At 48.9% G+C, this 21,119-nt stretch overlaps 5 protein-coding genes across 5 annotated transcripts; 2 read left to right on the top strand and 3 right to left on the bottom strand.

The window, feature by feature from the left end:
- Positions 1 to 125: 125 nt before the first annotated feature.
- Positions 126 to 4,100, top strand: GGS22DRAFT_197165 (timeless-domain-containing protein). The gene is made up of 3 exons (XM_047965941.1): positions 126 to 276; positions 335 to 2,786; positions 2,836 to 4,100. The coding sequence occupies exons 1-3, from the start codon at positions 202 to 204 to the stop codon at positions 3,888 to 3,890; spliced, it is 3,582 nt and encodes a 1,193-aa protein (XP_047814934.1). The 5' UTR covers positions 126 to 201; the 3' UTR covers positions 3,891 to 4,100.
- A 507-nt stretch (positions 4,101 to 4,607) lies between these two features.
- On the bottom strand, positions 4,608 to 7,597 carry GGS22DRAFT_173331 (formate dehydrogenase). The gene is made up of 6 exons (XM_047962902.1): positions 7,364 to 7,597; positions 7,097 to 7,144; positions 6,433 to 6,587; positions 5,750 to 6,294; positions 4,942 to 5,692; positions 4,608 to 4,813 (listed from the first exon to the last, which is right to left on the bottom strand). The coding sequence occupies exons 1-5, from the start codon at positions 7,364 to 7,366 to the stop codon at positions 5,346 to 5,348; spliced, it is 1,098 nt and encodes a 365-aa protein (XP_047814933.1). The 5' UTR covers positions 7,367 to 7,597; the 3' UTR covers positions 4,608 to 4,813; positions 4,942 to 5,345.
- A 1,393-nt stretch (positions 7,598 to 8,990) lies between these two features.
- GGS22DRAFT_75693 (PEBP-like protein) lies at positions 8,991 to 10,087 on the bottom strand. The gene is made up of 2 exons (XM_047968030.1): positions 9,837 to 10,087; positions 8,991 to 9,773 (listed from the first exon to the last, which is right to left on the bottom strand). Exons 1-2 carry the CDS (start codon positions 9,985 to 9,987, stop codon positions 9,169 to 9,171), a joined length of 756 nt encoding a protein of 251 aa, XP_047814932.1. The 5' UTR covers positions 9,988 to 10,087; the 3' UTR covers positions 8,991 to 9,168.
- A 1,808-nt stretch (positions 10,088 to 11,895) lies between these two features.
- GGS22DRAFT_75682 (uncharacterized protein) lies at positions 11,896 to 18,961 on the top strand. The gene is made up of 7 exons (XM_047968029.1): positions 11,896 to 12,292; positions 12,356 to 12,711; positions 12,870 to 14,486; positions 14,569 to 15,329; positions 15,403 to 16,348; positions 16,405 to 18,700; positions 18,751 to 18,961. The coding sequence occupies exons 1-6, from the start codon at positions 12,285 to 12,287 to the stop codon at positions 18,621 to 18,623; spliced, it is 5,907 nt and encodes a 1,968-aa protein (XP_047814931.1). The 5' UTR covers positions 11,896 to 12,284; the 3' UTR covers positions 18,624 to 18,700; positions 18,751 to 18,961.
- Positions 18,937 to 20,932, bottom strand: GGS22DRAFT_75678 (Clavaminate synthase-like protein). Its single transcript, XM_047968027.1, has 2 exons — positions 20,126 to 20,932; positions 18,937 to 20,054 (listed from the first exon to the last, which is right to left on the bottom strand). Exons 1-2 carry the CDS (start codon positions 20,413 to 20,415, stop codon positions 19,250 to 19,252), a joined length of 1,095 nt encoding a protein of 364 aa, XP_047814930.1. The 5' UTR covers positions 20,416 to 20,932; the 3' UTR covers positions 18,937 to 19,249.
- Between the last annotated feature and the right edge of the window lie 187 nt (positions 20,933 to 21,119).

The following is a 21,119-nucleotide window of genomic DNA, read 5'->3' as shown; positions in this document are numbered from 1 at the left end:
TAACGTCATGCACGGACCAGTCCGCATATTCTCCACTTAATTAGATGCGTATTAGCGCGTTATTCTGTCAATTGCAGACGCGTTTGTCGCGTTTTCAATTTATACCAATTCGATTAGCCCCTCTAGAATTAATGATTGTCCAAGACAAGACTGAAATACGGAGTCAACTCTGGCGTAGGGAAATAATTCCTCGCTGCAAACATGGAGCCCTCTGAAGGTACTACGGATGTGGTGCATCCCGAGGTTCGGGCGCATATAAACAGTCTCGCCTCAGCTGTTAGTAGCTTCTATCGCATCCCGTTTGCTGGTGGTGTTACTAATCATGATCATGTAGCTTGGTGGTTTTAGTGCCGACGACGATGGACGATACGTACTCGGAGACTCCGCATTGGAGGTTCTTAGGGATATTAAGAAATGGATTCGATTTTACGACGAGAAAACGAACCGAATGGACGTTGCGCGATGTCTTGCCGATGCGAATATAGTTAGCGGCGATTTGCTGCATATTCTTGCGACCTGGCCCGAGAATGAGACCGACAATAAGTTTAGGGCGAGAGCTGCTCTAGCATGCTTTGAGATAATGGTACCGCTAACCTGGCCATTGGAAAGAGATCGTGATCAGATGACCGTCAACCACCATCGACATCTTCCGGTGCTGCAGCTCGCCCAACTTGGTTATAAGCGTGCTATTATCAACTTCGATGCCGCCCAGATTCTCCACACTGCTGTACGAATTGCATTACCTTCTATGGCCTTATCCCGAAGCGATCGATCAGGACGCGACGAAGGAATTATCAAACTGGTCCTACTGTTTCTACGGAACGTGGCTATGATATCACCACCACCGGGCGTTCAATATGATGGTGACGAATCCCAGATCTCGCGCTCAGCTCTAATCGATGCGTTTTCCTACCAAGACATCCTTCTCACGATTTTAACGATAGCCTCGAATATGGGAGAAGATTTCAACCAGGAAGGCGTTATTATTATGGAAATTATTTTCCATTTGGTCAAGCGAGTCGATGTCACTAAGCTATTCATGGATGAAAAGCAACTGGGCAAGGCGAAATCGAACGAACTTACGGCTATGATGAATAAAGAGGCGGCAATGCACCGGCCATACAATCGAAAGGCGCCTTCCAGACATAATCGATGGGGAACTATGATTTGGGTGGACCGAGGTGACGGCAAAGTTTCAACCGTCACTGGTCAGGATGCCTTGCTCGATGCAGCAACTAGACAACATAAGATGGATAATAGCAAGGTATATCGCCCGCCAAGGAGACCCAGGAAGGAAGATATGGAACCAAAGGATCTTGGACCGCCGGTGTCACTTAACACTAGGGCACGTGAGCAGCTTAAGGGCTTTGTAGAAGAATTTCTAGATTCGAGCTTCAACCCCCTTTTCCAGCACGTCCGAAAGAAGCTCGATGAACAGAAGGACTACATTTTCGAATATCACTCCCGACAGTTCTTCTACTTAGTGTCGTGGTTTTTGGAAGCTGAAAGAGTGCGAAAGAAGATTGCGAAGGATAAAGCGAAGAACCAGAAATCAACAAGTGATGAAGATGTTGGTTCATTCAACCTCGTTGCTGGAGTCCTCAACCAGCAGACGTTCATCACATTGAATAGGGCCATTGGAGATTCGCTAGAAAGCAAACGTTGGCCGGAATTATGTGCCGCTATGCGATGTTTTACGCAAATTCTTCTGACAGTACAAGAAATGTCAGAATCCGGAAACGAGGAAGACGAAGAAATCGCAGAAAATATTCTTAGTCGTATTTTCTACGAAGACGAAACGCATGACAGAATTGCGAATATTGCGAGAGATTATAAGGATCAAGGGTTTGAATACCTCGATGCCTGCACCGATCTTACACACACTTACCTCCGCGTTCTGGAGGCTTACTCGAAACAAAATGTGGATATGCAAGTGCGGTCACGACGGCGAGTTCGGAAGAAGAAGAAGGCTGCGAATACCGCTGGTGAAGATGAGGAGAATCCTGTAGAAGGAGACGAATCCGAGAACGACCAAGCAAATGCAGAACGAGTATCACGCGAGCGAAAATTCGACTTCAATCGTTTCGTGAATCGCTTTACCCCTCAAGGCGTAGTGGATACGTTCGTTAAATTCACAAAATACTATAAGGACCTAGACGATACCCAGCTCAAGCGAGCGCATCGCTACTTCTATCGCATAGCATTTAAGCAGAACATGAGCGTCATGCTTTTCCGCGTTGACATTATACAACTATTTTATAGCATGATTAAAGGCCAGGAACCTTTAGACAAGGGTTGTACAATGTACAAGGAATGGGAAGAGTTAGTGAAGCAGATTCTGAAGAAATGCATCCGCAAGGTTGAAGAGCGACCCCAGTTAATCATCGAAATGCTGTTTTCGAAGATCAACGCAACTGCACATTACCTGGAGTACGGGTATGAGAAGCAGACTTTATCTACTTCCCAATCGAAACCAGCGGCCGAGTTGGAGTTCCGACATCTCGTGGGCCGAGATCAACAGATTGCCATCGCCGTTGGTGTGTTGTTAGATAAGAATCTGGGCGATCATGTTACTTGGCTTAAAGGCCAGTTATCCGCCGCAGAAACGGAAAGGAGAGCTTGGGAAGCAGCAGAGAAGGCGATGCCATCGGTAGAAGCTCCACCAGTGGAAGGGGGTGAGAAGAGTAATGAAAATGGTGGTGAAAAGGAGGGCGCAGAAGAAAGTGGGAATGCAAGTGAACAGCAAAATACCGAAAGCCCACCACCTAAAGAGCCCCCTGCCATTTGTAAGTCACCTTGCTTGATTACCAACGAATTTCTACTAACAGTGCCTAGCTATACGGATGGATAATGATGCTCGTCGTACCGCGATGTTCAAAAACTCTCACCTCCGACTTCTCATGAAACTCGTTGGTATCGAACGTCTCGTCCCAGACATAGACGAAACACCAGAATCAGCCTGGATCATCCCACCACACCAGACGCCCGACCAGCTGAAGGAATCCATAGACCTGATAAACAAGGCCGAGTTCAACCCACCGACCTTCGAAGACGGAAAACTAGCCGAGGACCAGCTAAGAAGGAAAACCGCGCCTCGAAAGAAAGCCGTATTCGACGACGACGAAGACGGGATAATCAACGACGATGACGATGATGATATCCTCTTCCCAGCAGGCGGCCCCACCGCGCGCAAAGTCGCGGACGGCAACCTCGATAAGCCGAAGAAAACACGGCGTCGCCGCCGCAAGGGCAGTGAAGCACCCGAGCTCAACGAGGATGAACTAGAAGAGAAAGAGCGGGCGCGCAGGGAGCGCGAAAAGGCTAAGGCGAAGCGGTTCAAGAGCGAGCTTTACGTACATGCGAGCGACGACGAGTCGGATGAGGAAGAAGGCGGGAAGTGGGCGGAGTTTTACGCGAATGAGGAGAGGATTCGGAAGAGGCAGCAGCAGAATGCTGTTAGGCATGGGGCTGGAGGGGTTGTTACTTCGGCGGCGAAGGTGGAGGGTGGGGAGGCGGGGAAGGTGCTTGTTAAGGAGAGGGTTTTGGTGGGGAGTGGGAGTGAGAATGATGATGATTTGGTGTTGGGTGGGGGGTCTGATGATGATAGTGATGATGATGGTGATGGTGTGGTGAAGGGGAGGGGGAGGAAGAGGGGGGTTGGGGATGATAATGATGAGGATGATGCGATGGATGATACGCCGGTGTCTAGTCCGCGGGCTGGCGAGGCGAGTGCGAAGCGCAGACGGTTGTCGAAAGAGCCATCTGTTGCTGTTGAGGAAGGGGATGTGGATATGGAGGATGCGGACGATGATGATGTGCCGTCTTCGAAAGCGCCGCCGAGACGGCGGAGGGCGGGGTTTGTTGTGGATAGTAGTGATGATGAGGAGTAATGACTACGGCTGGGTAGGGTACCTAATAGGGAAGATTGCATTGATGTGGCGTTATGGCCTGCCTGGGATGGGTGGGATGAGTGTAAAGTGTGTTTGTTGCATAGCAGGTCGTTTTTTGAATGAGATTTTATGTTCATGGCCTTGATTCAACGTGGGTTGTGAAAATAATATTATGGCACAGGCAAGTAGGTAGTGATAGTGAATTGTGTTAATAAGGAGCGACTATCCTGCAACCTATTTCATCAAATATCTATAAGAACAATTTTTTTAATGAGTTTCCAAAGTGAGCTCGAATTAATCAATCATGCTGCCCATCCCGTGTGATCATAATTCGACACATTCAAAACCAACTCCAACACCAACAACCTGCCTAGGAGATATCCGTCCCGCGTGCAAGCCACAATGTAACCAATTAATTAATCACTCTTCTACATCGGAGTTAGTATTACGGACACACAGCGTGTAGAAATTGGGGAAGTCCGAACTTACAGGGCAATTAGTGCAGCCACAGTTCTGCTCGCACTGGCAGGTGCCTGAGTTGGCGCAGGTACAGGCGCCGGCGGAGTTGCAGTTGCATCCCATGGTGTAAGTATATGAGTCGTTGTAATTTAGAGCGACGATGTTGTAATAGCTAGGGGTGAGTGCTGATTGGTCGGCTGTGTTCGAAACGGGTAATTGAGGGTTGGGTCCAGCAAGGTGGTTTTTTTTTCCTTTAGTGGCCATCAAGGTTGGAAAGGGGGTTATTTATACGCTACGACAACCCACCTGTTTCCTTCTGAGAACTTGGTATGTTTGGTTTGGAGTTACGAGACATTTTTGCGTGGTGAGCGATCCGGAATGGGGTTTGGTGATGTTCTTTGTGTCGATGATGCACTAGAACCGTCTGTGACGACATAACACGCGATAGTCGCGCAAAGGAAACGTCAGTGGCCCCGATTATAGGCCTATTGTACCGCATAGGGCTGCCTGCGCAGGACATGGCGGATATGTGGTGAAGAGGTGGTAGCTGTTTTGGTCGAAAGATCAACTAGTGCTGACTTGTTACCTAAGGGGCTTTATGATATATCAGGTGCAGGACGTGGCTGGAGAATCCATTGTCTATTGGAGACGATCACGATCACGAGAGAATAATGCGCTGTATAATAGGTAGGTACTTAGTAGGTATGTACTTTCAAACTTGATCGTGTTTTAAAACAATGGCTATGCTAAAACACTACTTAATCATATTACCCGCATCAAAAGGCTCATATCCGTAGTAGCGTCGCTCGTCACTTAGTTATAGTCATTTCAGTTAGTTAGATTTCGTTTCGTCTGGACGCCGGATTCCGTCCGGCTACCCATCCCTCTCTCCACACACGCGCAATCCTTTCGTATACAATAAATAGTAATTCAACAAGAGAGGGGACCTCGGAATAATTTAATTTAAATATAATTTTTTTCGTCATGGCTTTTTGCTTATGCCTTGTTGCGTTGGCCGTAGGCCTTGGTGACGTAGTCGCCGTCCTTGACGATCAGGTCCTCGAGACGGTAGTCGTGCTTGCCGGTGAGGTAGGACTCGAGAATGGCCTTGGTGCCGGCGGCGTATCGGATCTGCGCGTCGATTGATGTTCCCGACATGTGCGGCACCATGGCGTTGCCGCCGCCGAACGGGTTCTTGGCGTAGCGCAGAGGGTGGTCCTTAGGCGCAGGCTGGGGGAACCACACGTCACCACCATAGCCGCGGAGGTGGCCTGACTTCAGCGCCTCTGCGACGTCCTCCTTGACGACGATGGCGCCACGGGCTGTGTTGACTAACCAGGAGCCTAGAAATGGCTGTCAGTTAACCGGCTTGCGCTGCTGTTAAGACGGATCGAACTCACCGGGCTTCATCTTAGCGATGAGGTCCTTGTTGAAGAGACCACGGGTCTTCTCGTGCAGAGGGCAGTTGATGGTGACGACGTCGCACTGGCCAAGCATCTCCTCGAGGCTGTCGACGCGGCGGGCACCGATCTCTTTCTCGACCTCGGGCTTGAGGGGCTGGTAGTCATAGTAGAGAAGCTCCTTGCAGTCGAAGGCCTTGAGGCGGCGCAGGACACGCTCGCCGATACGGCCGACGGCAACGGTACCGACGACCTTGCCCTCGAGATCGTACTCGTTCTTGGCAGCGGCGGCGACGTCCCACTCGCCGGCCTCGATCTGCTCGTGCGCCGGCACGAAGTTGCGGACTAGCACTAGGATCGTCATCACCACGTGCTCGGCCACCGACACGACGTTGGAGCCGGTCACCTCGGCAACCGTGATGCCGCCGTTCGTCTTGTTCGCCGCGTTAAGGTCCACATGGTCCGATCCGATACCCGCCGTGATGGCAAGCTTCAGGTTCTTAGCCTTGGCTAAACGCTCGGCAGTTAGGTATCCGGGGTGGAAGCTGAGGTGGTAATGTTAGCCCCGAGCCATTGTTTTTATCCTTGTCTCTTCTTATTCTGGGTATTCCTTCTCTCCACCTTGGCACGTAGAAGGCACGCTGGGATAGTAGATAGTAGGTGTTAGGTATTAGGTCACGTACGGGGTGGTAATGATGATCTCAGCGTCTACGAGTTCCTTGTCGAAGGTGGAGTTCTCGCCCTCCTTGTCGGAGGTTGTAACGAGGGTGTGGCCTTGGTCTTCGAGCCATTTTCGGATGCCTAGTTCGTTCTCGGTTGTTCCTAGTAGGTCGGGCACCTGCAATTGGGTGGAAGAAAGATATGTTAGTTCACGTAAGTCCGTAAAGTAAAGTGGAGAGGGAGAAGCTCGTGATGCGACTTTGGGGTCAAGGTTTTGGGGTTAAGGGCCATAGCCGTTTGCTCTAAGGTTCTTTCCAATTGATCCAATTAAATCAATCGAATCAATTAGCCCCACATTCCTTCTTCTCTACTACTTCTCCCCTTTCTCCCCTTCCCCTTCCCCCTCTTTCAACCATTACATCTGCCGCCACATCCAGTTACCAAAGACGGACCATTGCATGCACGTTTCAGCCAATTACGCGTTGGCTCTCTTCCATTGGACGAACCAAGCTGCTTATGGCAAGAAACGGCATTGAGGGGAGAACGGCAGAGGCTAGGGAGCTCGGAGGTGGAGTAAGAAAAAGAAAAGAAAATAGTAAGACATAAGACAAGAAGCAAAACCATCACCGCCAAAGGAATTGTGTTTTGGAAAGGAAGAAACTATTTGTCTCTTTTTCTATTACGTACCTGTTGGGCGTGGATACCTCCATCGTATAAGACGGCTAGAACTTTGACCTTTTCACGTTTCGTAGTCAGTAGACGCGTCGTAGCGGGAATTCGTGGGGAGGGAGGGTGGAATAGAGGACTCTTGAGCGCTGGGGCTGAACGTGACGTCAGGCCAGCGCCTAGAGGTCTAGCATTGCTAACAGAACGAGCTGCCGCCGTGGCTGTAGTGAATGCCCTCGCAGAGAGGGGACGAGTGCAGCAGGATGAGAGGGAGCGGGTTAATAATACCATTTTGAAGTTTGTATTAAGGTTTTATAGCAGTAGGTATCCAATTGGACTAAACAGCCGCTGGCTTGATATATCGACGTATTAAAGCTTGTTGATGAAGCAAGTTGCTGGTTTTGGTCTGAGCTTCTCTGAGGAAACTCAATTACGCAAGTATAAAGATGGGATGAATAGGGAAGAACGTAGGAAGGTTTAGTAGACGAAGACGGGAGCTTGCGGCCATTTATGAATTGGAGCTGGTCTTGCGTACAAAGAGCAAAGCAAAGCTCAGGGGGGACCACAATGGTATCTTTTTGCTCATGGCAACGGGTTAAACATAGCACAGCTCGGGAAGCGGAGGGGTGGAAACAATCGGAGAATGTTTTAGCTGCTATTTCGAGCACACAAAGCTAGCCAGAGGCAGGTAGTCCCCGTTGCTCAATGGCCCTATTTCTCGGTCACGTAGTAGTCTCCAATCTTCCCGCTAGGTATTATGTATGTATGTATGCACTGCGGTCTAGGAGCGGCTACATCACGTAGTGGCTTTCCGCCAGTATGGAATCATGTATAGAGGAACATTCAGGGACACATGAGGCATCTCGATACTGCAGATAGGAACCATTTACCACATCTCGCATCTCTCTGGACGCATATTGGATCATCTATCGAACCCATCCAACTTGCGTGAGATTGTGAATATCCCGAATATTGATCCAAAACCACTCTCGGCCGCCCGCCGGAATGGCTCGGTGATGTTTCGGTGTGTGAGCGCGAGGTCCCGCACCTTTTTGTTGCCCCTCGCCCTGCGGAGTAGACTAGTGAACGCGGCGCAAAGGGATCGTCAGCTGGCTGGCTGGGTGCTTTCAGGTCCGGGAGCTTAAGGAATGTTCGAGGCAAAGTAGTAACTATGCTAGCTTATTAGATAGCTCATTAGATAGCTTAGATGAGCGCCATGTGCGCCATGTGGAGTCCATCAGCAGTTAAATTCTAGTTAAAGTCAACAATGGGATGATTACATAGTAGGTAGTTGACGATAACTTTAGATAGGCTTCTCGAAACAGAGCTATGTACTAGGTGTGTATGTACGCTGTATGCACTCGGCCATCGGTGAAGTGGAGAAGGATTCTCGGAAGTCTACGCAGGCACATAAGAAAGGGATGTTTGCGGGGAAGCTTGTTAAAGAGTTGGAGCTAGACGGCCAAGACGAAAGCAAAGGAGGATGGTCGAGGAGGGGATCGCGCAGCATTGCTAGATCTGGAACAATAAGACGTCTGATTCGATGATTGGTCAAATGATCCCAACTATGTACGAAATGGATACTATACATGTGCGACGTCCCGAGAATACATTTTCCAACTCTTCGCGGCAGTTCTGATCTAATCAACGATCGCCGGGTACGGTTCATGCATCCCGAGCGAATATGATATTGAATGAGAACTCGTAATCGTAGCGTTCGGCATAGGGCATAAGGCATCTCTCTTTTCCGGGGGTAGTTATTTATCCGCGCGTGGATGCAGAGCTTACTGTTACATGAGCTCCCAGCGGATTGCCTGGTAGGTTGCCTCTGATCTCGATGCTATAACTTGCTTGCTTTATTTCTTTTCCTTTTCCGAAACACCGAGCCCAATACGTACGATTTGGTCATGATTGCTGAGATTTCTGTGGATCGCTAAAAAGGAAATCGGCAACACGGCGACTCTCCAACTTCAACGAACGTAAGTGCATACCTACCTAGTAGGTACTAGGTAGGTATGTCTTGGCTTTCTCTTGCGCGCACCGACATCTGTCAATTGCCATTTAATTTTGTCTCATCTCATCCCAAATTCCATCTACAAACTTAGGAACACAGCGCCAACCAACCCGATAGCCAAAAGCATCCCGCTAGCTCTTTCTGACACCGCTGCGCCGGGAACAAATGTCCGAGTCGGCGTGGCCGAAGAACCGGTTCCAGTAGCACGGCCGCTTCCTCCAGAGCCGTTGGTGGCGGTAGAATTCGTCACATTGAAGAAATTAGCAGCTATGATTTTGTTCGCTAATCCGGCTTGCGTCAAGACGGTCATGGCATTGAAGTTGGTTCGATTCGAAGCAGCTGTCTGGAGGGTGCTGAGGCTGTTGGCTGAGGCGTTCGACGTGTCCACTAAGATCTGCGTATATCGATGAGACAGCGGAACTCGTGCTGGTGGCGCCGGTCCCAGATACGCCGCGAATGCTGCTTGGTTCTTGGAATTCTGCAGCACGAACGCGTTGGTGGTTCCCGTGGTTGAGTTTATAGCCGTCGCTCTCGTGTTTTGCGTCAAGCCAGTCTGCATCCAGTGGAGCAGAGTTCCCGTTGCAGGAGGGTTGTTCGTCGGGATATCGAGGTCAATCATCAATACCGCGAACGATGTCCCATCCAGCTTGGACTGTGTTCCCACAGTAGGGGCCGTTTGGGTTGCTACGATTCTGATGAGTAAATTATCGCTACGGTGAGACTTCCGAGTCGAGATGAACAACTTACCCGCTTTTTGCAGGACATTTCCACCATTGGCGGCGATATTGCTGCCATAAGAAACAAGCAGAGTAGCCTCTGTCGTGGGCTGAAACCCTTTCGGGGTAGCACCCAGAGTTGCGGACGCCGCCGCTAAAATGATGAGAGATTTGTACAGCATCTTGAATTAGGTGGGTAAGAGGCGATGAAATTATTATATATGTACAATAGCGCAGATTGACCAGCAATGCGAAAGAGAATAGAAAATAAAATAAAATGGAAAATAAGAATAAAATGGAAACTCGATGTTGATCAGATTGAAAAACTGGAAATGACTTCAGGGATGATTACGATATTTGAATAAGTTCTTACTGTACTATTGACGATCTCGTCATATATTTAACAGCCGGTCTTTACAACGTCTCATGAGATGAAACATGGACGCGCAGACCTGCGACAGCGCCCAGAACCAAGCATGGTGTATAGTCAAAAAAGTGTAACCAGGTAGCCAGGTATAAAGGCCCGCCGAATATTAGAAATGAGTTTCTAAGCTAAGGAAAATGATGCAATTGATGTTTTCAAGTGGGAGTCAAGTGGGAGCTTTTGTCGCAATGTTCCGATGGTCGTGCTTTGTCGTCCAGTTAGAAGACTTCAACCCCAGAATCATCTGGCGATAATCTCTTCCGCTCTTGGTAGATGCCTAAATAGCTAACCTGTAGAAACGTCTAGGTTCTAAATCCCCGACAATAAATGTCATCGGCCCTGTCAAGCGCTTTGGCATCTCTTCCGCATAATGGTTTCGTTAAGACTTTCCAGTCATCGCTATAGCCTATTGCTCATTAGGCAGCCATATTTATGGTTGAGATAGAATCTGGAAACATCAACGACGTTTCGAAACGAAACAGAACTAAACAAAACTTAGTAACAGGTATAGTTCTCTATTGCAAATATTGATAAATCGGTACTAATCTCTCGATATGCATATAAACACATACGATGTCTTAGATATGATGATGTGATTGTGACCTGCCAAGTTTTGGGAAGCTTCAACCCCCTTCAACCCTCATACATGTAGTTGCTTTTTTTTCTTTACTTTTTTACTTTTTTAATAAAGCCGGTTTCCATGCATATTAAATTCTTAAATTTTTACTCCTACATGAAAACTATTAAACTTCATAGGCCAGTAAACATGTCGTCGTTAGTTACACATAATGATTCAGAACATCTTTGCCAGCCTTCTCGAATTAATTACATATCTGCCTGCTTGCCTGCCTACCTACCACTAGGTAGTAACCAAGTCGTCCTGTAGCGGATTGACACAAGTCACCCAAAATGGATGAAAAACGACTTGTAATAATTCTATGCCGACCCCCCAATTGTATACCTACACATTTGAATGGTTTGCTTTCGGCGGAAATGTGCCCTTCTCCGCTAGGTAATACTTAGTTCAGAAGTGGCTATTTGAAGTCTGCCTTGCCTATCTCTAGAAGCAGCAGGTTCCAAGGTTGTTAACAGCTTATGCGCAGGCGACATTCGAAACAAGCGGACCTTAGTAACCTACCAAATATTGATATGAGAAATCACCAACTGCAGTATATTCCTAGAAAGAATATCGAAGTTTAGGGATCAACGGCGTTTACAGCTGAATGTGACCTCATTATTGGCTGTCGGCCGGCTAGATGCATGGTCAATCAGTTAATTTAGGAGGCCTCGTAGCCTCGTAGGCAGCACCGGGCCACCAACAACTTTCTGCCGTCAAACGGAACAACCTGAGTCGAATGGATCTTCAAACGGCCTCTCGAAGGCCTATCACGATAGCACGACTCCAAAATAGCTTGGAAGTGCATTGCCTCTTCCCCGCCGATTTCATTCTACTGCCATTGCCCGGGTGATTCTAACATCAAAAGATGATAGAAAGCCATGGACGACCAACTACCTACCTAAGTATCTATCTACTAGGTACCTAGGTAGGTACCCGGCTGTTTACCCCCTACAGTTTGCTCAGTCACACGAGCCGTTTATTTATCAAAAATGGTAGCAAATTATTGGCTTTTACTTAGATGTTGTGCTCACTGTCGATGACCTCTCGCAGAGGGACGAGGTGTGCTTATATTAAACGAAGACACCTGCAGGCGTGGCCGCTCGTGGCCCAAAGATGCCTTGCGTTCGCTACCTGCCCACCTACCCTACCCAAACAGTAGGCTGCCTCGAGAAGTTTCTACACGTTTGTTTCTTCTTGTTGGACTCCTCTTCCAGTTGCTGCCGTATCTTCATTTTGGCACATTCTCGTGATTCCATCGCAAGAGTTACTAGCTCTTTATGAAACCAATAAATTGCATAGCATAGAGGCTTTCTATTTCAGTACAATACCAGTCTTTCACTACTGTACTGGTCTTACAGCATAAGCCCTACTACATTATCGGCCATCTATCCATCTACCTATACTAGTCAAACAACCTAACTCTACATATAGCGACTATGGACTGGTGAGTAACATTCTTTCTAACTGTTCCCTGGGTTCTCGCTCGGTTGCTGACACATTTCTCTAGGAGGAAGCGTACACCCAAACCCAAACCCAAACCCAAACCCAAGCCACCGTGCCGTTTTTTTGCCCAGCATGGCAGGTGTAGATTTGGGACGGAATGTAGATTCTCGCATGATAGTTCGTCGTCTCAAGCGGGCTCATCTCAGGCAAGGGCACATCCTGATAATCGCCGGGAGACGCTGCCTCCTGCCGGCGACCGTCTTCGAGAATGGAAGCAACTACTCAAATCGAACTCTTCGAATTGGCGCCCCAGTCGTTCGTCTGCCTTCATGAGCTCCCAGTCATGCGATCAATTTTTCAAGCTCGCTCTTGAGTTAATGGAAGGAGACATTGGGGCTTCACAGGAGACAGTCAAGCTTAGTATGTAACATCGAAAGTTCTTTCTATACCCTCTCGGCCTATATTGGGGGTGAAATCTTCTTAATCGAGCCGATGAAGGAGTTCTTACTCCCAAGACATACCTATTACTTTTAAACTTTGTCCTTGGAAAGAGAAACCACTAATACTTGTTGTTGTAGTGGCCCAAGAAGCAGGCCTTGACTTCATCAAGAATCTTATCGATCGACAAATCCCCGAGGCCAGAGACGAACCGACTAAAGCTCGCCTATGGTTAAACCAAATACGGCCAATGTTCCTTGTCCTTACCCACCCCCGAGTTGTTGATTCCAATGTGCTTGAGCAACAAGTCGCCACCATTTACAATTTCATCCAGGGTATTGGCAGCAGACGGATGAAAACGCTATTTGATTTCGTCTTAGGATTGCTTGAATCTTGTTCTACTATGCTCGTGGCTGAAGAGGATGCAGATGGATTATCCGCTTGCGAACTTTCGCTCTCGATCTTAGCTGCCATAGTCGACTGCAATACTAGTAATATCGTCAACGACATTTTTAACCAAATCATCGAGCAGTTCGGGAACCGCGTCCGAGCTACCAGCGATTCCCCCGATAATTTCTCGAAATTGCAAGCTGAGAAATATCTGCAGTACCTCGAACGACGCCTCGGGGTTGGTGGCGCTCTAGACGAAGCCGAGACAGGACATCAAGTTTCGGTGACGAGAGCCGAATTTATCATGAGGAAAGATATGCCTGGGCAACTCTCGGCGGACGGGCCTCGACATGACAACGATCACGATGATTTCCGCAAGATCAAAATCCTGCCTACGTATGAAGAAATTACTTCAATACGAAATGAATACTTACCGACTACCGACTCAGCCTTATTCCATAGACCAGGTATTCATGGGCGTCTCGACCGAGAATTCCGTCTATTGCGAGAAGATACTGTGGGCCAACTTCGAGATGCGATTGCAACACAGCTCGATGCTATGCGAAACCCTCAGCGCAAGCAAGGTCGTGGAAATAAAAACAGTGCCCGCACTTACGCATATGACCAAGTTTCAGTTGTTAATCTCGGTTTCGGCAGGAATAAAGGCATGGAATTACTTGTTGAATTCTCTCAACCCACATCGAAAAAGACCCCTCAACAGCGGCGAGATTGGTGGGAACATTCTAAGCGTCTCCAGCCTGGTGGCCTCGTTTGCATTTTTTCTGAAAGGCAAGATGTGTTGTTCGGTGTCGTTAGCGAAAGCACGATCGTGACAGAAGGGCCGAAAGGAAATACCCCTGACGACGAAGAGTCTTCGAAGAAGCCATCTCTTGCCGATAACGAAAATTTTGCCTATGTCTATCTGCATCTTGCTGAGGCTTGCTCTAGGGATATTGGACAAACTCTCAGATGGTTTCAGTCTATCGGTTACTACAAGCAGCAACGATGCCTTGTAGAGTTTCCTCGTGTTCTATTACCTTCATTCCAACATACTTTAATGGCTCTCCAACGCATGTCAGCAAAGTCTAATGTGCCCTTCGACGATCTGCTTGCTCCAGCTGAGCAGAAGCTGGAACTAGACACTAAAGTGGTCGGCGCTCCTCATTACACAACTAAACCAGGCTTCTCCTTCGACTTGAGTTGCTTAACGAATGATGGTGTACCCTTAGACCACTCACCTCGAGCTCCCCTCAATCCCCAAGTATTGTCAACTCATTCTTCACTCGATATGACTCAATCTAGTGCTCTCCTGAACGCGTTATCGAGAAGAATGGCTCTAATACAAGGGCCACCTGGCACTGGGAAAAGTACGTGACATAATCCCCCAGGCTTCTAACAGCGCTTCTAGAGACGGGCAACATGAAATCTTACTAATATAACGCTCTACAGGTTACACTGGCGAAAAGATCATAAAAGTACTACTCGCAAACAAACGCCGGGCCAGCCTGGGACCTATTCTCTGTGTATGCTATACCAACCACGCCCTAGACCAGTTGTTAGTACACTTGAAGCGCGATAATGTCAAAATCATTCGGATTGGGTCAAGATCGAAGGCGGAAGAATTGGATGGCTTGAATCTCCGTGTTGTAGCCCAAGCTGCGGAACGTACGAAGTCCGAAAACGGATCCCTACGAGATCTAAGGTCAAAACGCGATGATGATGTTCGTTCGATAACACGTTCAATCGCGGATCTTGCATCCTGCCAAGATCCGAAAAAATTACGGGACTACTTATATGTCTCTCATCCCCAACACTATGATGCCTTATTTTCCATCGAAGACGATGAGGGCTTCCGAAAACAATATCATCCCAGTCCTGGTCAGCTTTTTACTCAATGGAGAAATAGCGGAAAACAGGATGGCTCCACTCCTCGTGACATCGATGATTTGGTTAATTCGGATCTTTGGGCCATGACTAATGCTGAGAGGTCACGCATATACAATTTCTGGATACGAAGTATACGTGATCCGTTCATAGACGATATCATACGCGAACACCGGAGTTATCAATACACCAATGATGCATTAAGCAAAGTCTCTCGTGATCTTGACCTCCGATGTTTACACGAGTCAGATGTTGTTGGGGCTACAACCACTGGTCTAGCAAGAAATATCGAATTGCTCCAAAAACTGAGATGTAAGGTAATGCTGGTATGTAATATCGAGGGCTCAAAAACTTATAAACCCCTTTCCTAAAGAAGTGCCCACTAATAGGTTATTGTAGTGCGAGGAGGCCGGCGAAGTTCTCGAGGCACACGCTCTTACTGCTCTACTCCCATCCGTCGAGCACGCCATTCTCATCGGTGACCACCAACAATTAAGGCCCCAGATTGTGAACTATGATCTTCAAAGCACAAGCCACCGAGGGGCTCAATACTCTCTGGATATCTCGCTATTTGAGCGCCTAATTAATCCGGAATATGACACCGATCCAAGACTACCGTTTGATACACTAGAGACCCAAAGACGAATGCACCCGAATATATCCGAACTGATTCGATCGACCTTATATCCATCACTAGAAGATGGAGGGGTGGTGGCCAAGTATCCAGAAATATACGGTATGAAGAAACGCTTATTTTGGTTGCACCATGAGTCGCCGGAAGACCGGGCAATACGGCTCGATCCAACGACAACTTCACACACAAACACATTTGAAGTTGAGATGACAGTAGCACTTGTCCAACACTTGGTAAGGCAAGGATCGTATGGTGCAGATGATATCGCCGTCATTACGCCTTACCTAGGACAGCTCCATCGTCTCCGCCGCCAGATGGGGGGATTATTTGAAATATCGGTTGGTGAGAGGGATCTAGACGAGCTTGAAGCTCTTGAGGCAGATAAGTCGACACATGATAACACAGTTGCTCAGCCACAGAAGCCTCTCGCCGTCAAGAGAACACTTTTGAAGAGCATCCGACTAGCCACTGTCGATAATTTCCAAGGCGAAGAGGCCAAAGTAGTGGTCATTTCGCTCGTGAGGAGCAATGATGAGAATAAATGCGGCTTCCTAAGCACCTCCAACCGTATCAATGTCCTGCTGAGCCGAGCCCAGCATGGCATGTATCTAATTGGGAACGCCAATACCTACCGACATGTAAGCATGTGGGCCAAAGTGCTAGGAATCCTTGAAAAAAATGGAGATATTGGGAAAGAGCTAGAGCTACAGTGTAAGAAAACACCCGCTAATCTGCAGAATATTATATATTAACTCTTCCTCTAATAGGTCCCCGGCATCCAGATCCCAAAGAGCCTCTCTTAGTATCTAAAGCTGATGATTTCTTGAGAGTTGCACCCGAGGGGGGTTGCATTCTTCGCTGCGACCAACGTTTGCCCTGTGGACATTCTTGTATCAACAGATGTCATCATGAGAACCTACATAACGCTGTCAAGTGCCTCGAGCCTTGTCCTAGACTCAAAAAGGGCTGCCAGCACCCTTGCAGGCTTTCTTGCGGTGATGCTTGCAAACTCAAGTGTGACGAGTACCTAAAGGGCCTCTGTATCACCCTGGCCTGCGGTCATACAATATCCGAGGCCCGTTGTTGGGAGGCGCAAGATCCTTCATCTATCGTGTGCAATCAAATGGTCAAGAAGGAGGTGCCTGGTTGTGGCCATATGGTTGAAGTTTCCTGTCACATTGACGTCGGCGCCGATCTTTACAGATGCGGAAAGATATGCCTCGATCCTCACCCATGTGGCCATTCCTGTAAACGTCTATGCTGTCGATGCAAAGTGAGGAAAGGGGGTGAGATCATCACTACGGACCATGGAATGTGCGTGCAGGAATGTGGCAGACAATACACGACGTGTCGTCATAAATGTCGAAAACCGTGTCATGGTGACACTGCATGCCCTCTATGTCCAGCGTCCTGCGAAGTCCGTTGCAGTCATTCTAAATGCAGCAGGAAGTGCCATGAACCATGTGCACCATGTGCCGAGCAGACTTGCTCATCAAGCTGCCCTCACTCGCAATGCACCATGCCGTGCGCTGCTCCCTGTGACTGGGTGCCTTGCTCGAAAAGATGCGAGAAAACTTTGGGCTGTGGACACCAATGCCCATCTATATGTGGAGAGGCCTGCCCCGACGAGAAATTTTGTCAGACATGTTGTTCCCAAGATATAAAGAAAATCAGGACAGACTTCATCATGTTCACAGAATACCAGGAAGTTGATCTAAATGAGGACCCCTGCCTCTTCCTTGACTGTGGTCACATCGTCACGAAGACTAACATGGATAGCATCATGGACATGAATGCCCATTACAAAATGTCAGCTGAGGAAAACCCAACAGCCATCAGGAATGCGTCCAACCCGTTTGAAATAGATGAAGTCAAAACCTGTCCCGATTGCCGTGGATCTCTCCGAAATATTGCAAGGTATGGACGTATTGTCCGACGGGCTATGCTTGACGAGGCCACTAAGAAATTTGTCGCCTGGTCTCAGATGGAGTATGCGAGATTGGCAACCAGCTTGCTTGATGTACGGGAGCGCATATCGGAGACACCGGTGTCTCCAGAAGGACCGCGACAAACCACTCAATCTGACAAGATAGTGAAACTGACAATCGGGCGTGCGAAGCAGATCCAGCTTATCCAAGATTGGCTAGGCGGTAACAGATACGAAGAAGCTATCAAACTCTGGCGCCGGTTAAACGGATTCATTGGAAATGTGAGAAGAGAGGAGCAACCGCTCCAAAAGGTCAACGACTTTGTCCAATATGCTATACAGGAACGGAGACTTCAAGGAACGTTCGCCTTTGACGAAACGAAGATCCAGCATGGAGCTCTCTTCCAAGCATGTTCACTTTGGTTGAAATGCGACATTATTATCATCTCTGATTTTATGGTACAATGGGAAAGGCTACGGTCCTCCCGCAATAAACTTGAGTTGGAGCTTTCCCAGCACATCAAGGACTGCGACGCTTTAGCGGAAGGCGCTCGAATGGCGAAGCATCCTAGACAAGAAGCAGAGGCTTACATTTACTATGCGCAGTTCTGTGCCTTCAGCCGGGCATTTTCGCTGTATAACGAGAATTCCAACGGTGAAAGCATGGATACTCTCAAGGAGCAAGCTTCGGAGCGTCTGGCTCTCGCTCGCAATCTCGTCGAAGAGTATCAAGGTCAAACTCGAGGCTTGAGCGCGGAGATTGAGGCTGCGGAGAAAATGATACGTGATGATGTGTTTTATGAGGCTGTCTCTGCGGACGAATTGCGAGACGTGTATAAGGCCATGGCACGCGAATTCCTCGGCACCGGTCATTGGTACAATTGCGAAAATGGACATCCCTTCACAATTGGTGAGTGTGGAATGCCTATGGAGCAAGCCATATGTCCAGAGTGCGGAGCGGCTGTTGGCGGTGTTAATCACACATCTGTCGAAGGAGTACAGCGGGCGGATGATATCGAAAACCTCGCTCGTGGTATTGGTGGAATGGGAATCCACTGAGCCAGTGTGTATAGGTAGAGAGTTGCCGTTATTACAATGAAAGATTGAGGGAAATTGAGGATTGAGGACCTACCCAAGTAGGTAGGAACAAGAATGATCTCAACGGTTCATTATCTGACCATCCCAGGACGTATGACTATCGGATGGCGCCGATATAGGTTTTCTACTTGCTGTTTCTATTATATGTATCTACTTGAGTTTTTATTGACCATTGGATTCCAGTTTTCTGCGAGATACAGTCAACATCTTTCGCAATCAGTCTAGCACAATCACCCAGCCACTTCTTGATACCTACTAGGTATACAGGTTGGTTACTGGTCAAACTTGCCGTAACGACAAAAGAAATATAGTCCTATTTAAAGACTACAGATGGTACCTATGGAGTGTATCGATTCCCTCCATCTATCTGCCTGATTTATGGGGCGATCTAGAAGATGTACTACCCGATCCAGCACACAACGAGAGACAAGGAGGACCTTCATATTCTCGAGAGTCCTTATGGGATAACGACCGTTAGTAGGTAGGTAGGTATCAACCAAACTTCCTCTCTATAAACCTCTCCGATTCGTCTTCTTCCCCTTTCTCCCCCTTTTAGAAACCCAAGGGGAGTGTTATACACGTCGCGTCTAGTACACCTGGACGGAGTCCTTCAGGCCGTTAGCCGCGCCCAAGATGGGGCTAGGCGCGTCCTTGGTCTCGGCCTCCGGCGCATCGTCCTCCTCGGTCATGCCGCCGAGGATCATGGAGCTGGGCGCCAAGGCCTGGACCTCAGGCGGGCTGGTGAAGGCGAAGAACTTCTCGTCGTGCCACTGGCCCGCGGTAATCAGACGCCCTTCGCTGTCGGTGAACACGGTGTCGTTCTCCGCGCGCAGGAAGTACGCGATCGAGTACCGGTGCTCGGTCGGGTCCAATGGCACTACGCGGTGGATGCACGACTGCATGGTGTGTCCCGATGCGAAGCGCAGCGAGTCGCCGACGTTGATCACGGCCATGCCTTCCTTCGGCTCGACGAATCCGAATTGCTTGGATCCTGGCGGCCGCACTTGTAGACCCCATTGCTCGGCGAACAGGAAGGTCAGCGAGCTGATGTCCGTGTGCTTCTGGTGCCCGATGTTCTTCGCCGACGGCTCAGACGGGATGTAGTGCATCATGGCCAACGTGCTCGTCGATGGCCTCTCGTTTCGGTGCGTGTTCTCGAAGCGCTCGGCTCCGGTTAGCCCGAGACCGGTGGACAGCGCCGCTAGGATCGTCTTTGTCGCGATGTTGGCGCCGGCGATGGCGTGCTCGAGGACTTTCATGTCGGGGCTGTTCTTGAGCACCGCGGGTAGGTGCGGGCTGTCCTTTTGGATCTCGTCGCGCGATACTTTGATCATTTCGTACCCGTCCTTGGTGTTCTCTAGGACGCCGGTGCGGGAGCCGACGGGCTCGTAGCTGGTGGGTTTTTGTTAGTCTATGTTTCCTTGCTTCTCGTTTCTTTTATTTTTATTTATTTTTTGGCTTACCCGAGATGGGGAGCAACAAGACCGAACTCGTTCTTTGCCTCGAGCGGGGCATCGAAGAAGCGGTACATAAGCTTCAGCGTGTCCTGCTGGTCCTCGACCATCCTGCGGCCGTCGATTCCTCGAAGGTCCAGGTAGAAGTATCCCTCGTCCTGGCAGCTCTTGACAAGCCTCTCAATCTCGAGGGGCTCCTGGGAGAGCAGCTTCGAGAAGTCGATGATCTCCATGGGGTAGACCGGGACCTGCTTCCCGTTCCACTCCACGGTCTTCGGGACTTCGGTTGAGATGGCCATTTTTATTCGATATTCTTTTTTTTGTTGTTGTCTTGCTGCTAGGTTGAGGTAGTCGAGGTCAGTTGGGGATAAGGACAGCGTTCAGAGAGCTCTCTCGTTCTTCCCACTCACTAGCTCCCGAGCTCTGGTGTTTTATAGGCAATCGATGACGATGGAGAACGTCGTCGGAACACCATCTTCCATATCCTTGGGGAGCCTGATGTAACTTTCCCCTCCCCCCACAACGACCCTTTTTCATTTATCCACCTGCATCCCAGATCATCCCAGATGTCACATCTCTCGCTTGCTCTCCTCTCTGGGTGGCTGCATGAGCTTAACACGACAGCTTGGGGAACGTAGGTGAGGGTAACACCACTTCTTGGCGTCTTATCGCTATCGAAAAGAGTATACGCCTATACGCTCTTTAATCTCTACTTTAGCCGGTGGGTGTTGGCGTACCTAGATCGATGGCCGGCTGCAACCCTCCGCACTCTATACATATCTAGCAATCGTCAGGGACCCAGCCAGAACGCGCAACGCGGCCAGTCGGCTTCGCAAGAGGTGTCATATATATTATACACGACGCCAAGGTCGGCAGATGATTCTACCTCGTTTTGGGGTCTGCGTGGGATTGAGCTGGTTCCTAGCGACGATCAGGAGTCGACTCCGCACTCTTGGCCTTCTCATCAACTGCTATTCTGGGGTTCGTTCTTGCCGAGGCCGGC

Source organism: Annulohypoxylon maeteangense, assembly GCF_022496945.1.
Source record: "Annulohypoxylon maeteangense strain CBS 123835 unplaced genomic scaffold GGS22scaffold_21, whole genome shotgun sequence".
Lineage (NCBI taxonomy): Eukaryota > Fungi > Ascomycota > Sordariomycetes > Xylariales > Hypoxylaceae > Annulohypoxylon > Annulohypoxylon maeteangense.
Note: the sequence above shows the minus strand (reverse complement) of the source record. Positions and strands in the feature narration are given on the sequence as shown.